Here is a 12,133-nt window from a genome sequence, read left to right on the forward strand (position 1 = left end):
CACTTCACATCACCGAGAGTTTCAATCTCTTATTTCTCGGATACCTTATAATAATGAAAATTTTCCATTAAATTTAAAATATAGCCCTATTTATTGCATATCATTATTTATTACTGGTTAAATCCTGCTTCCCCAGCAGAGGGCTGCATATCCCTGTTTATCTTCTTTGCATGGGCAAGGCTTCATTTCCTCATTCATCTGAAGCAAGCTTTTAGGCAGGGAGGCTTTAAAAGACTTGGCATTCAGATTCAGGGGTCAGAGGCTTGTAGTGGTGGGAAACTGAATAAATCTTTAATTTCAAATAGATTTTTTCTCACTCATGTTGCTAGAGTAAATTCCACTGTTAGAATTTTGCTTTGCTGTATGGAAAATAATGTTTATAATTTAGGACTATAGGGTTAGGATTTTTTTGTCTTTTCAGGGTAGATTTTTGAGGGTTGCCAGTTGATTGCTCTGTTGCTGTCTTTCAGTTATGCTGAAGGACACAGATAATATTTTTACATTTCCACTCAACTGGAGACTGTTAGAGCTCTGTGCTATCGCTGTCCTTGGTACTAGTTTCTACAAAACGTATAGAGGGAGTGTGAAGCATTTTGTTTTTCACAGAAACCCCCCAAAAAACAAACCAATATTCAGATGCATGAAAAATAATCTTTTTACAGCATTTACATCTTTTCCTGTGTATGTGAAGACAGATGGAAAAATATCAGTGACAATTATTATTGACAGTGTTGGAAATGTATTTTTTTATTATTATAGGTCACATAATTTTCTAACACTCATGGTAGCCATTCTGGCAAGGTAATTCTGGGACTTGTTGTCAAAAAAGTAACTTTTCCCAGCCTTGTTCAACAAGATCACTAAAGACAATTACAGAGTTTTCGGAAACATTCTACTTTGGGGACTTGGGTTTTCTAAAATCTTCGAATAGGCTTCTAGCTGTTGGTTATTTCCTCCCCTTTAAAAGGTTTTTTAAAAGTGGCTATAAATGTCCCCCTCAGTTACTGTTACTACATGTCTTGCATTGCTGCAGTGATTAACTCTAATGTTGTTGTTGTTGTTGTTGTTTATTTATTGATTTGCTTTATTTATACCCCCCCCCCCCTTTCTCCCTGTGGGGACTCAAGGTGGCTAACAAGCCCACGCTTTGAACATAGTTTAAAAAGCGCACTATAAAAGAAACCACAATTACATAATACAGTGTGGATTATGGTAAAAAACAGATTAAAATATAATAAAAAGGTAAAGGTTTCGCCCTGACGTTAAGTCTAGTCGTGTCCGACTCTGGGGGATGGTACTCATCTTCATTTCTAAGCCGAAGAGCCGGCGTCTGTAGATGCCTCCAAGGTTCTGTGGCCGGCATGACTGCATGGAGAGCTATTATCTTCCCACTAGAGTGATATTTATTAATCTACTCACATTTGCATGTTTCCAAATTGCTAGGTTGGCAGAAGCTGGGACTAACAGCAGGAGCTCACCCCGGTCCCCAGATTCAAACTGGTCAGCAAGTTCAGCAGCTCAGCGGTTTAATCTGCTGCACTATTGGGGGCTCCCTAATACATTTAAAATAGCCTTTAAAACTCACAACCCCGCTCCCAGAATCCTACTTATACTTCCCTGGCAGCATACCGATTATTCTTTCCTAAATGCCTGCTGGGAGAAGAAGGTCTGACCTGTTTGCGGAAGACCAGCAGGGATGGGGCTCTCTTGGGAGGAAGTTTCACAGAGGGAGCAGTCACCTAATATAATAAATATGCTTAAAATAGCCTTTAAACTCTCATACACTCCAATTGCACCCACACTTCCCTGGCAACTTGCCCCTTGTCCTTCCTCAAATTTCTGCTGGCAGAGGAAGGTCTTAACCAGCCTGTGGAAGGTCAGCAGAGATAGGGAGTTCCACAGTCTGGCAGCAGCCAAAATGAGGCAGTTAACTAACTATTAGATGAAAATATAATAACAGAATATTTGAAACTAACTAATCTCCATTTTATGAGGAATAGAACTAAATTACACCAACTCAGGAAGGAGAGATATAGTGCAGACCATCTCATTTTGGGAGTAATGATTCCCTTATCACTAAATGTTACTCACATGTTCAAAGAGGCAACATAAAATAAAATACTGATTGGTTAGAAAAGATTTCTGAAAGCATTTCTAGCCAGTGGAGGTTAAACTATAACAGCTTTCATTGGTCTGACAAAACATTGCATGAGATCACTTTGATGTGATTTACAACACGAGTTCTAATATAATTTCAATCTGCGGAATGTAGTTTTTGGCCAAGATTTGGGGGAGGCACAAAGGGGAAAAGACTGGGTGTGATTCTCCATGGTACTGTGTGTGCAAAGGAATTTACTAATGTTCATAGGTTGGACGACTCTTTCTGTCCATCATCATACTGACCTGCCTTACAGAAATGTGAGAATTGTGATTAGATAATGCCTGAACACTTAAAAGCAATATGTACTTACTTATTACTTATTGGTTGTTCTTGTTATTAGATGTCATGCTGACTCATATTGCAACAGTATGTTACATCTCTTCTTCTCTGTCTTTGCACACTTATCACATTAAGCTGAGGATTCACCATGCAGCATGCAGGGGGAATGTGGACCTGTCACCCCACTCCATTGTGACTTTCTCTCATCACATGACCTCCTGCCTCGTGCCCCTTTAAGCATTTAGAGCAACCCCTGGGACCATAAGCCTGCCCAGGAGGCGTGGGAACCTGTCACCCTATGCCCTGCACCATCTCAGCTTCCCCCTATCCCATCAGACAGGAAAAAGCCTCAACCCATCTTTCATTATGGAAAGACGGGAAGCCTTCCATCATGCGCTGCCAGCTTTTTCCCCAGTTCGGCCAAAGAGCCGCTCCAGAAGTACTCGTAATGAGTGTGATGGGAGCCGTCAGTCTCCATGGCTGAAATTGAAAAAGCTTGTTGCTGCCGCCGAAAAGAAGCCCGTGTGAAGAGGTCCTTAGGGAATGTGAAAGATACTCGGTATGGTGCTTGACCTTTAGAAATCACCTAAAGGCATAACCAAAGGAGCATTGCAAAATTGTTTGACTTAAAGTTGTCTTGTACATTGTTTGGCCATTTCTATATCTGTGAACACATGATCACAGTAAAACACAGCTTGCGACATGATAAACCAAAGAAAGAAATCTGCAATGATGGAGGGATAATGTCAAAGTTGCTTCTTTCGATTAGAATACTTAGAACTTAACTTGTATCGTAGGATCTCAGGCCAGTGTACAAGCAAAATAATTGTGTCAGGAAAGAAAGTTGTATGGCCACTGCCCTGAATCAGTTGGATGGATGAGAGAGTCACATTTCTGCCTCTGAGATATTCCAGGCACTACATAGAATGATAACACAAGACCAGAGACAGTCTGAATTCTACTTCTCATTGGTTGATGTTGAAATGAGCAGGGTGAAACTGCAACCTATTTAACGGTGAAATCCTTTTCCTGGGATTTTCCAGAAGAAGAAACTAATTGTTTGTTTTTTTTGGGAGGAGGGGGGGGGGGAAAGGATGGTCTGTGATTTGTGATGCAGCAAGGGAATGCAAAAACTGCCTTGTGGGAATGATTTGCATGCAAATATATGCTAGATTGAGATGGGATATTTATTACTGTATATGCATGTATGTGACTAAATTTCTGTGGGATCACTACTTGTGTAAGTGTGTGTTAAGAGAAAAACACCTGGTTAATTACAACTCATGGTTGAGTAATTGGAACAATCAGGGCTAACAGGCTTGAGCCACTCCCTGAATGGGGTATATCTGGGAAATGTTTGCAATGTCTTTTGGGAACTTACTGGGGGACTTACTGAATGCTTGCTGAGAGCCTACTATGAAGATGCATGAATTTAATGCAAGAGACTTTATGTGAGTTTTTTGTTGCTGGAAGTTTTATTATGATTTTTGACTCTGCTACTTAAGAGTAAATTTTGATTTTCTCTTCCATTTTCGTGGCTTGTTTTTCTTTTGCTCATTGTGGATACAACAAAGGACTGGATAAGTCTGGACAGGACTGCACGCAGTTTGTTTTTCTACAAACCCGTAACAATATTCTCTCCTTACCTTTTACTTTACTGCTGTGAATTTGCAGTCCAACATTGTTAGGAGGGTTGTCCTTTACCGTCCTGTTCCAAGGCATATACTTATTTTACCTAGACCACATATGATTCTGTAGCATCACCAGCCCAGTTAAAATGAATTGGAATATCCTCCAAAATCTATATTGAAAGTCTAACTTTAATTATAGTTCACAATGTAAGTCTGTGATATGAGAGCTTTCATTCTATTCTTCGCAATCCCAGTACCTTGTTTAAACTGGACGAGTGATGGCTTAGCTTGAGATTTCTTCTGACAAAGTTTATTCTTAGCTTTGTTGATTCATGCATTGTTCCCAGGAACCTAGTCAACATTCCTGTTTGGTACCTGGCCATAGTGGTTCATGTATTAATTACATATCAGTGAGGTTACTGTAATATATTCTATGCGGAGCTGCTCTTAAAAATTACTCAGAAATAGTAGTTATCCTGATGATGTCAATTGTTGGGATATGAGCCTGTTGGGACTAGCTGCTAGTATTTTTTGAGTCTTATTCAAGGCACTAGTAACAGTTTTAAAGACCTACAGAAAATGGAACCAAACTATTTGAAATACTATCTCTTCCCTTGGAAAGTTACTTTCTCTTTAAGTCCTGTGCCAGAAATCCATGTGTGAATATGTGTGTGTGTATGCACAGAGAGAGAGAGAGGGAGGGGGAGAGGTTTATGTTACTTCAAGGTATCCTCTTTGTGGAAGTCCCTGACCTATAAGGCTAGATTATAGATCAGGGGTCCCCAAACTTTTTAAGCAGGGGGCCAGTTCACGATACTTCGGACTGTTGGAGGGCCGAACTATAGTTGGCCACTGAGCAATTATTATTATTATTATTATTATTAACAACAATAATAATAATAAAAGAGGGTTGGAAGAGACCCTTTGGACCATTGAGTCCAATCCCCTTCTGCCTTTGTGCACCGAAAGCACAAGCAAAGCATCCCTGACAGATGGCCACCCAGCTTCAATGTTAATAATAATAATAATAATAATAATAATTGATTATTGATGTCGCCATCCCAGGTGACAGTCGCATTGACAAAAAACAACAGGAAAAACTCAGCCGCTATCAGAACCTCAAGATTGAACTTCAAAGACTCTGGCAGAAACCAGTGCAGGTGGTCCCGGTGGTGATGGGCACACTGGGTGCCGTGCCAAAAGATCTCAGCCGGCATTTGGAAACAACAGACATTGACAAAATTACGATCTGCCAGCTGCAAAAGGCCACCCTACTGGGATCTGCGCACATCATCCGAAAATACATCACACAGTCCTAGACACTTGGGAAGTGTTCGACTTGTGAATTTGTGATATGAAATCCAGCATATCTATCTTGTTTGCTGTGTCATAATAAAATAATAATAATAATAAAAGAGTGTTGGAAGAGACCCCTTGGATCATTTAGCCCAACCTTCTTTTGCCCTTGTGCCGTGGGGGCCGGATAAATGGCTTCGATGGGCCGCATCTGGCCCCCGGGCCTTAGTTTGGGGACCCCTGTTATAGATCATCTTCCTTTCTTTTCAAACAAGGCTTCCATTCTGCTGCTGCTTCATTGTTACCTCTAGGACTTTGTTGTTAATGCTGGTGTTAGTCTGGTTTTTTTAACTTTTGTTTTAATAATGAGATGATGGTTCTTGTATTTTTATGTTTGTTTGAAAACCCATTAATCATTTCTGAATACAGGCAGTGCCAAGTTACAAAAATCTGACTTACAAATGACTCACAGTTAACAAGGGGGGGGGGGGGAGAGACAACAAGTGAGAGAAATCTGCCCCCAAGAAATGCAATTCACTCCTGGAACAGTTATCATGGGGAAAGGGTGTCTTTACTGAAGTTTCCTTAATAGCTCTTGTTTCCACAACAAGCCAATTTTTTCAAACTCCAATTATCACGAGGACAGAAAGTGAGGTGAAATCTTCTGGACAGACAGCAAATCAAACACCATGGAGTGTTAACCCTTCCCTATGCTAGCCAAAGCAAATATACATATCTATCCTGTACATGTGAACATTGTACAAAATTTCATGTTGAGGAGACTGTCCTTCTTGGCATTTGCTTTAGTATCATTATGTAGCACTGTATTGATCTAAAGGATATAAAGTTCTTCTGCAGTCATAATTCAAAAGACTGGATGTTCCACATTTTATGTTCAGTTGAAATTGAGATGGCTCTATGGTAGCAGAGTGAGTTTTATTCTGTTTTCCCCCCATTGACATGTGTGTACTGTAGAGCTGAAGTTCTGCTACAAATGGTATGTAGGAGGTGAGTGGGAGAGGAAGCAGATGCGCAATGAGCTCAAAAGAACAGAACAGTGGAGGGAAATATGTATTTTCTGACAGAGGTTAGTTACAATTGATTGTGGATGCAAAATATCAAGTATAACAGAATTCCTCCAGGGATGTTCTGACTCTGGGTTCACATTGCTTGACAGCATCTTCTGTACATATGTCGTAGTCCTCTCTGTTTTAAAGAAGACACTCAGCGATGTGAGATGAACTAGGTGCTTGGCTGACTATGTGGTATTTGCCCAGTTTCAAGGAGACAGAAGTCACATTTAATAAAAACAGACTGAGATTGGAGGATCTATGTTATTGACTTTTACAATGAAGATCACAGATCTTAAGGAGTGGATATGAAGAAAGTCCTCTAGCTATAGTGATCTCCATTTCTGACATTGGACAAGCTAAAATGTTTGGGAAGATCTACCTCTCATAAAGATGAGAGCATCTTTATCCAATATCTTTTTTCCTCTCTCCTCAAACTGGATAGAAACACGCTTACCAATATGTATGTGTAGTTTCAATACATTTATGCTGTGCTGTCAGGATACAGGGCAAAAGAGACCAACATTTACCAGCCAGGCAAATTCCTAGTGCAAGTAGTGCAAGTGGTGGGCCAAAAATTATCTTAGAACAGGGTCATATTTGGGTCCCACAAAAGGGAGGAAACAGAATATAAATTAGATAATTGGATATTAAAACAAACAGCCTGAACATCTCCTAACACGCAGGCCTTGAAAATGGACACCATGTCTTGTGATGAGCAGCTTAAGGACCTGGGTATGTTTAGCTTGGAGAACAGAAGGCTGAGAAGTGACATGATAGTCATGTTTAAATATTTGAAAGGATGTCATATTGAAGATGAAGCACGCTAATTTTGTGCTGTTCCAAAGACAAGGGCATGGAGCAATAGATTCAAACTACAGGAAAAGAGATTCCATCTAAACATTAGGGAAAATACTTATGACAGTGGAATACCCTGCCTCAGAGTGTGGTGGAGTCTTCTTCTCTAGATGTTTTCAAAAAGAAGCTGGAGTGTGCTTTGATTGTGTCTTCCTGCATGGCAGTTAGCTGAACTGATATGGCCATTCTGTGAAAGTGAGGTTCACAGCCCAAGTTGCCTGAGAGGAATTCCAACATCACTCTCAACGCTAACTAATAGAGCAGTGGTTTTCAACCTGTTGGTCCCCAGGTGTTTTGGCCTACAACTCCCAGAAATTCCAGCCAGTTTCTGAGAGTTGAAGGCCAAAACATCTGGGGACCCAAAGGCTGAGAACCTCTGCCATAGATGGAAACACATATGTAGTGGTATGGACTGTACACCAGCAGAATCCCAGACACTCAGGGAAAGCTGGATGGAACATCTCTATTAATGTAACACATGGTGACTATGGTTCACCAGCTTTTATGGGACTGCAGTGCCTATTAAACTTAGCCAGCATAGCTAGTAACAAGAGATGATGAGAGTTGCTATCTAGTCATATTCCTCATCTGTGACCTATGTCAGTTGGAAGAGGCTCATATACTTCCATGTATATGGTCTTTTAGTCAATGTGTTTGCCAATTCTGTTTTGGTTCTGCACCATGTCCAGCTGTTTACATGTGTCTAAGAGGGCAGCCTGGCTGATTTGAAGATGGCTTAGCTGTAGCAAATGTATTTGCAGTAGAACGTTCTGTCGGGAAGGCGGAGCTGCTGTTTTGCAAAGATGGCTTTTTGCTGTAGAATCCACACAGTTGGAGGGTGGGGCATGACAGACCCCATCTGTCCCTGATTTGAAAGATAATAATAAATACCATTTGAAGAGGATATAGTTGATATTTTTAAAAATTAAAAACATTCCCTCTGTGTATTCATTCTACTCCAATAATCATCTCGTTTTTTTTTTTATCCCTAATGTAAGAACGTCACAAATCATCATGCCAAATGGCTGACAGCAGCCTTTAGTAATGCATAATGCAGACTAAGATACACCTCCCTTTGCTACCCCCTCCCCCATAGAATTCAGCTGGCTGGGACAGGCTGAGCTCAGATTATGCTGCATGTTTTCCTCACGGAAGTCCCCTCTTAGAGTGGCGTTGTCAGTCCTTTGCTTAATGCAGTCCTCCTAATGCAGCCTCACGTGGGCTTTAAAAAAAAAATCAAAATTGCAGGATGAAAACCTGAAAACACCCAGCCCTTTCCCCTTTCTCATCTCCCCTGCTTCCAGCTCACTCAACCATGCATTCACCAGGGAAGGCACTACCTGCAGACTGAACAGGGTGCAGCTAGTCTGCTGTGAAGACATTTATTCGTCTTTATTATTTTGTCTTTTGGGGAGCTTTGGGTTAAAGTAGGGAAATAATAACTGCATTAAAAAGCAAGAGAAGAAGGGACTAGGATGGGTGGGATGTGAAGGGAATGTAGCATGTCATGTGCTTTAGCAAAGGCAGTTTCAGCAGCAAGTCATTAAGTCAGACTGCACCATTTTCTTCTCACCCTGTAATGAGGTGATGCTGGCAGCTGCAAAGAGCTACCCACCCCCAGCGACCCACCCACCCACCTACTTTTAGCAGCTGTACAGAGGTGGCTCCGTACTGGCTCTCGACCCTGAAAACACAGCCCTTCTGGACGAATCTCAACCGACCTTTTTCAGTGTGGTGAAATTGGCTCCTAGGCGGGATTTTCCTTTAGCTGTCACAGCCTGCTGTCATTGAGGCTTCTGCTCGGTAGCTGTTTGTGCTGCGGTGTACATGTCCCTCCCTACATTTGTGGGTCTCTGTGGAGAGCAAGAGAGATTCTTAAATCTAGACATGCCTGTGTTCTGCTGAATTGTGGATGCTGCAGAGACTGGAGTGGACCTGTGACCTATCGCAACGTGCTGGAGGAGGAAGAGGGAGGGGGAAAGGATTGCACAGTGAATTCCTGGCTTCCAGCATCATTTCAGCAGTGCCCTTCTGAGATCGACACATTCTTCTGGATACCTAGGAGTACTAGGAAGTGAATCCTCTAAGCAGGTGTCCCCTTTGCCAAAATGGCTCACGCAGCTGCTTCTATTAAAAAGGTCCGTGAAGCTGAAATTGATGAAAAGGAGAAGGAAAAAGAGAGGGAGAGGGAGAAGAAAAGGCAGAGGAGAATCTCTAGGGAAAATCGGAAACGCAAGGTATGAACAAACCACCCCACCTTTTTTCTCCTCCTTCCTTCCTTCCTGTACAGGACTTAGGCACAGGTGTCCACTTTGCAAGATAGGCAGCCCCCCCTCCTCTTTCCACTTCACAATTTCCATTTGAATTTCCCTACATGAAAGGCATGCCTTACTATAATGAAGCAAATAAACTAATCCCTATCCACATGGGTGCAAACATGAAGATGGCCAGTGGCACTCACAGTGCCTTTTCTTTATCTTCAAACAACTAGGCTCTTTTCATCACCCAGGAGCCAAATTTATAGGAGCAGCTTAATGGGAGAGAGTGTTGTGATTTTGTGTCGTGCTTCTTTAAGAGGAGATTCTGAGATATAAGTTCCCATTCTCCCTGTTTGTATTATTTGCTGTCAAATCATTAGCAGGTTGCTTTATGTAAAATATAAAATCTGTAAACAGAATTTTGTTTTATCGCTTGCAGAGAAGATACTAGTGTAGTCTTCAGGACTACAAATTTTGCTCTTTGATCCTATATGCTTCACTCTAATTCATCTCACTGTCTCAACATGTTTATATATCTCACTCCATTTGTTGCAGAATGATTTTTTGGTTGTTGTCATTTTATCTTTTGATTAACCTAGGTTGAAAATAAATGCTTTCAAATATCCTTTATTCATATTGGAAGCAATCATGATATTGTTTGCTTCTGTTTCTGTGAAATTATTAGAAAATAGTGATTATTGGTTTGCTTTTTAAAGTAACCCTTCTCCCCAAATGCTAAAAGTTGCTCATTTCTTTTAGATAAGCTGTAATTTCAAAAGACAGATGTGTTCCTATTTTGTATAAGTAGAGGCCATAGAAGTAATGTTGCATGTTTTGGGATATACATCTGTGCTGAGATTATATTCTTAGCAACTCACAACCGATCTCCTCTGTAGAGCCTCTTTACACAGACATTTTGGTTCTTAGGTATAGGGTTCATAGGCCAGTGTCATAGAGGTTAAAATGTATACAAGGAATGCAACAACTTTCCTTCTTTATAAACAGGTTGAGGATCCACAGTAAGCTGAGTTTTTCCAACAAACAACTGAATCGGCATATGTGTAATTTTCATATTTAATGTTCGTTTGCAATGCAAAGTAAAGTCTACTTCATAGTGAAGCAGTCAGTGATTAATTGTGTATATTTTGGAAATGCAAAATGCTTCCTTATTTGCTGTATTTTAACTTATCTCTTACGATCTTCTGTTTCATACGAATTCTCTGCTGGGTTGTCTCCAAATAGCCATTTTGTTCCTTTTGTTTATTTCAAGCATGCTACTTACATATTCTTTCCACGCCCTATATCTCATTGCAATTGTTGAGTATAGGGCCTAGTCAAGCTCCATTTTAGTTTACAGATATGTTTAGAATATCACTAGAATGATTATTCCTTCACTTCCACCCCATCATTCACCGCCTCAGTATATTCCCTGAATATTTCTGAATTCTACTTGCGACTGTAGAATAAATTATTCAGGTAAAATTCATTACAATATTTCTCTCTTTTTAAATTGCCTCTTTGTTAAGCTGCTGGATACCTAAGGGATGCCTGATGTGATCTGTCTGACTTCTCAAAGGCTTTGTTTGCTGCATTCATTAAGTTGCATTATAATTCTCTTTATTAGAACACAAATGCCATTTCTAATATAGGCAGGACTGGGATGTATAGTTGCTGTAGGCAGATTGTGATTACTGCCTAATCCCCTAAATGGGACACTACAGCATAAAACCAACTCTTTGATTATACATTTGATATATTCTTTTTAAATATGCAAACATATGCTGCTGTGACATAAACATCTATAAACAGGAGTCAAATCTATATGTGCAAATACCTGGCCAAGAGAAAGGTAGATTGCATGGGCTTCATTTTGAAGAGTTGTTGTTTTTTGGGCAGTTGTTGTTGTTTTAATCTGTTCTACACCATGATGCCAGGGCTCTTTAATTAAAGTTGGATATAATTAAAATCCGTCCCTTCTGGCATCTCTTTTACCCAGACTGCTGCATGGCCTTGATTGAAACTAGGCAGACTTAGATCAGTCCACATGTTAGTAATATGTTGGCCATAGAAGATGGGAGAGATCAGGATGTTCCAGTATCAGAAGGAATAATAGGTCATTGCTCAGACTATACAAGGAAACTACTATGCTTCTGTTTGCTTTGTTCCCTTTAATATTCAGCCAGCAGCTTTTACTGTGTCTGCCTTTTACTGTAGCAGCACACTCACTGTTACATAAATAGCCACATCAGTTGAACACAAAACTTCCATTTCAAATGGGGTGGGTGTGGTTTAAGCTTGTTGTCCTTTTCTTTCTTGTGAAGGTAAACATTAATGAAAGTTCATAATTTGCATGCACATTTCTAAACGTGTGCACACCTAGAAAGTCATCTGTCAATTCACAGCAATCCCATGAATTGCATAGTTGTGATTTTTTTTATCAATTCCCCCCTTTGATGTATAGCAGATATTCTTTCGTGATCTTTCATCCAAGTACTAACCATGACATGACCCTGCATAGCTTTCTAAGAACAGAAAGGATCTTCTGTCTTCAAGGTATTTGGGCCCTGTTACATTTCTAAC

The 12,133-nt window shown here is 40.4% G+C and overlaps 1 protein-coding gene across 13 annotated transcripts in view; it reads left to right on the top strand.

Annotated features, from left to right (window-relative positions):
* Nucleotides 1–12,133, top strand: part of ank2 (ankyrin 2) — a 217,994-nt gene that overhangs the window by 34,687 nt on the left and 171,174 nt on the right. Inside the window, exon 1 of one of the 13 annotated variants that reach the window (XM_062981278.1) lies at nucleotides 8,642–9,532. The exons of 8 other annotated variants lie outside the window; for them this stretch is intronic. In XM_062981278.1, coding sequence (XP_062837348.1) covers nucleotides 9,404–9,532 — 129 coding nt within the window. In that variant the 5' untranslated portion in view covers nucleotides 8,642–9,403. Of the gene's footprint in view, nucleotides 1–8,641; nucleotides 9,533–12,133 lie in introns of those variants that run through there. 4 more of the 13 variants (XM_062981301.1, XM_062981300.1, XM_062981307.1 and 1 more) reach the window with 4 other exon arrangements.

The sequence above is a fragment of the Anolis carolinensis genome, chromosome 5, assembly GCF_035594765.1.
Source record: "Anolis carolinensis isolate JA03-04 chromosome 5, rAnoCar3.1.pri, whole genome shotgun sequence".
NCBI lineage: Eukaryota > Metazoa > Chordata > Lepidosauria > Squamata > Dactyloidae > Anolis > Anolis carolinensis.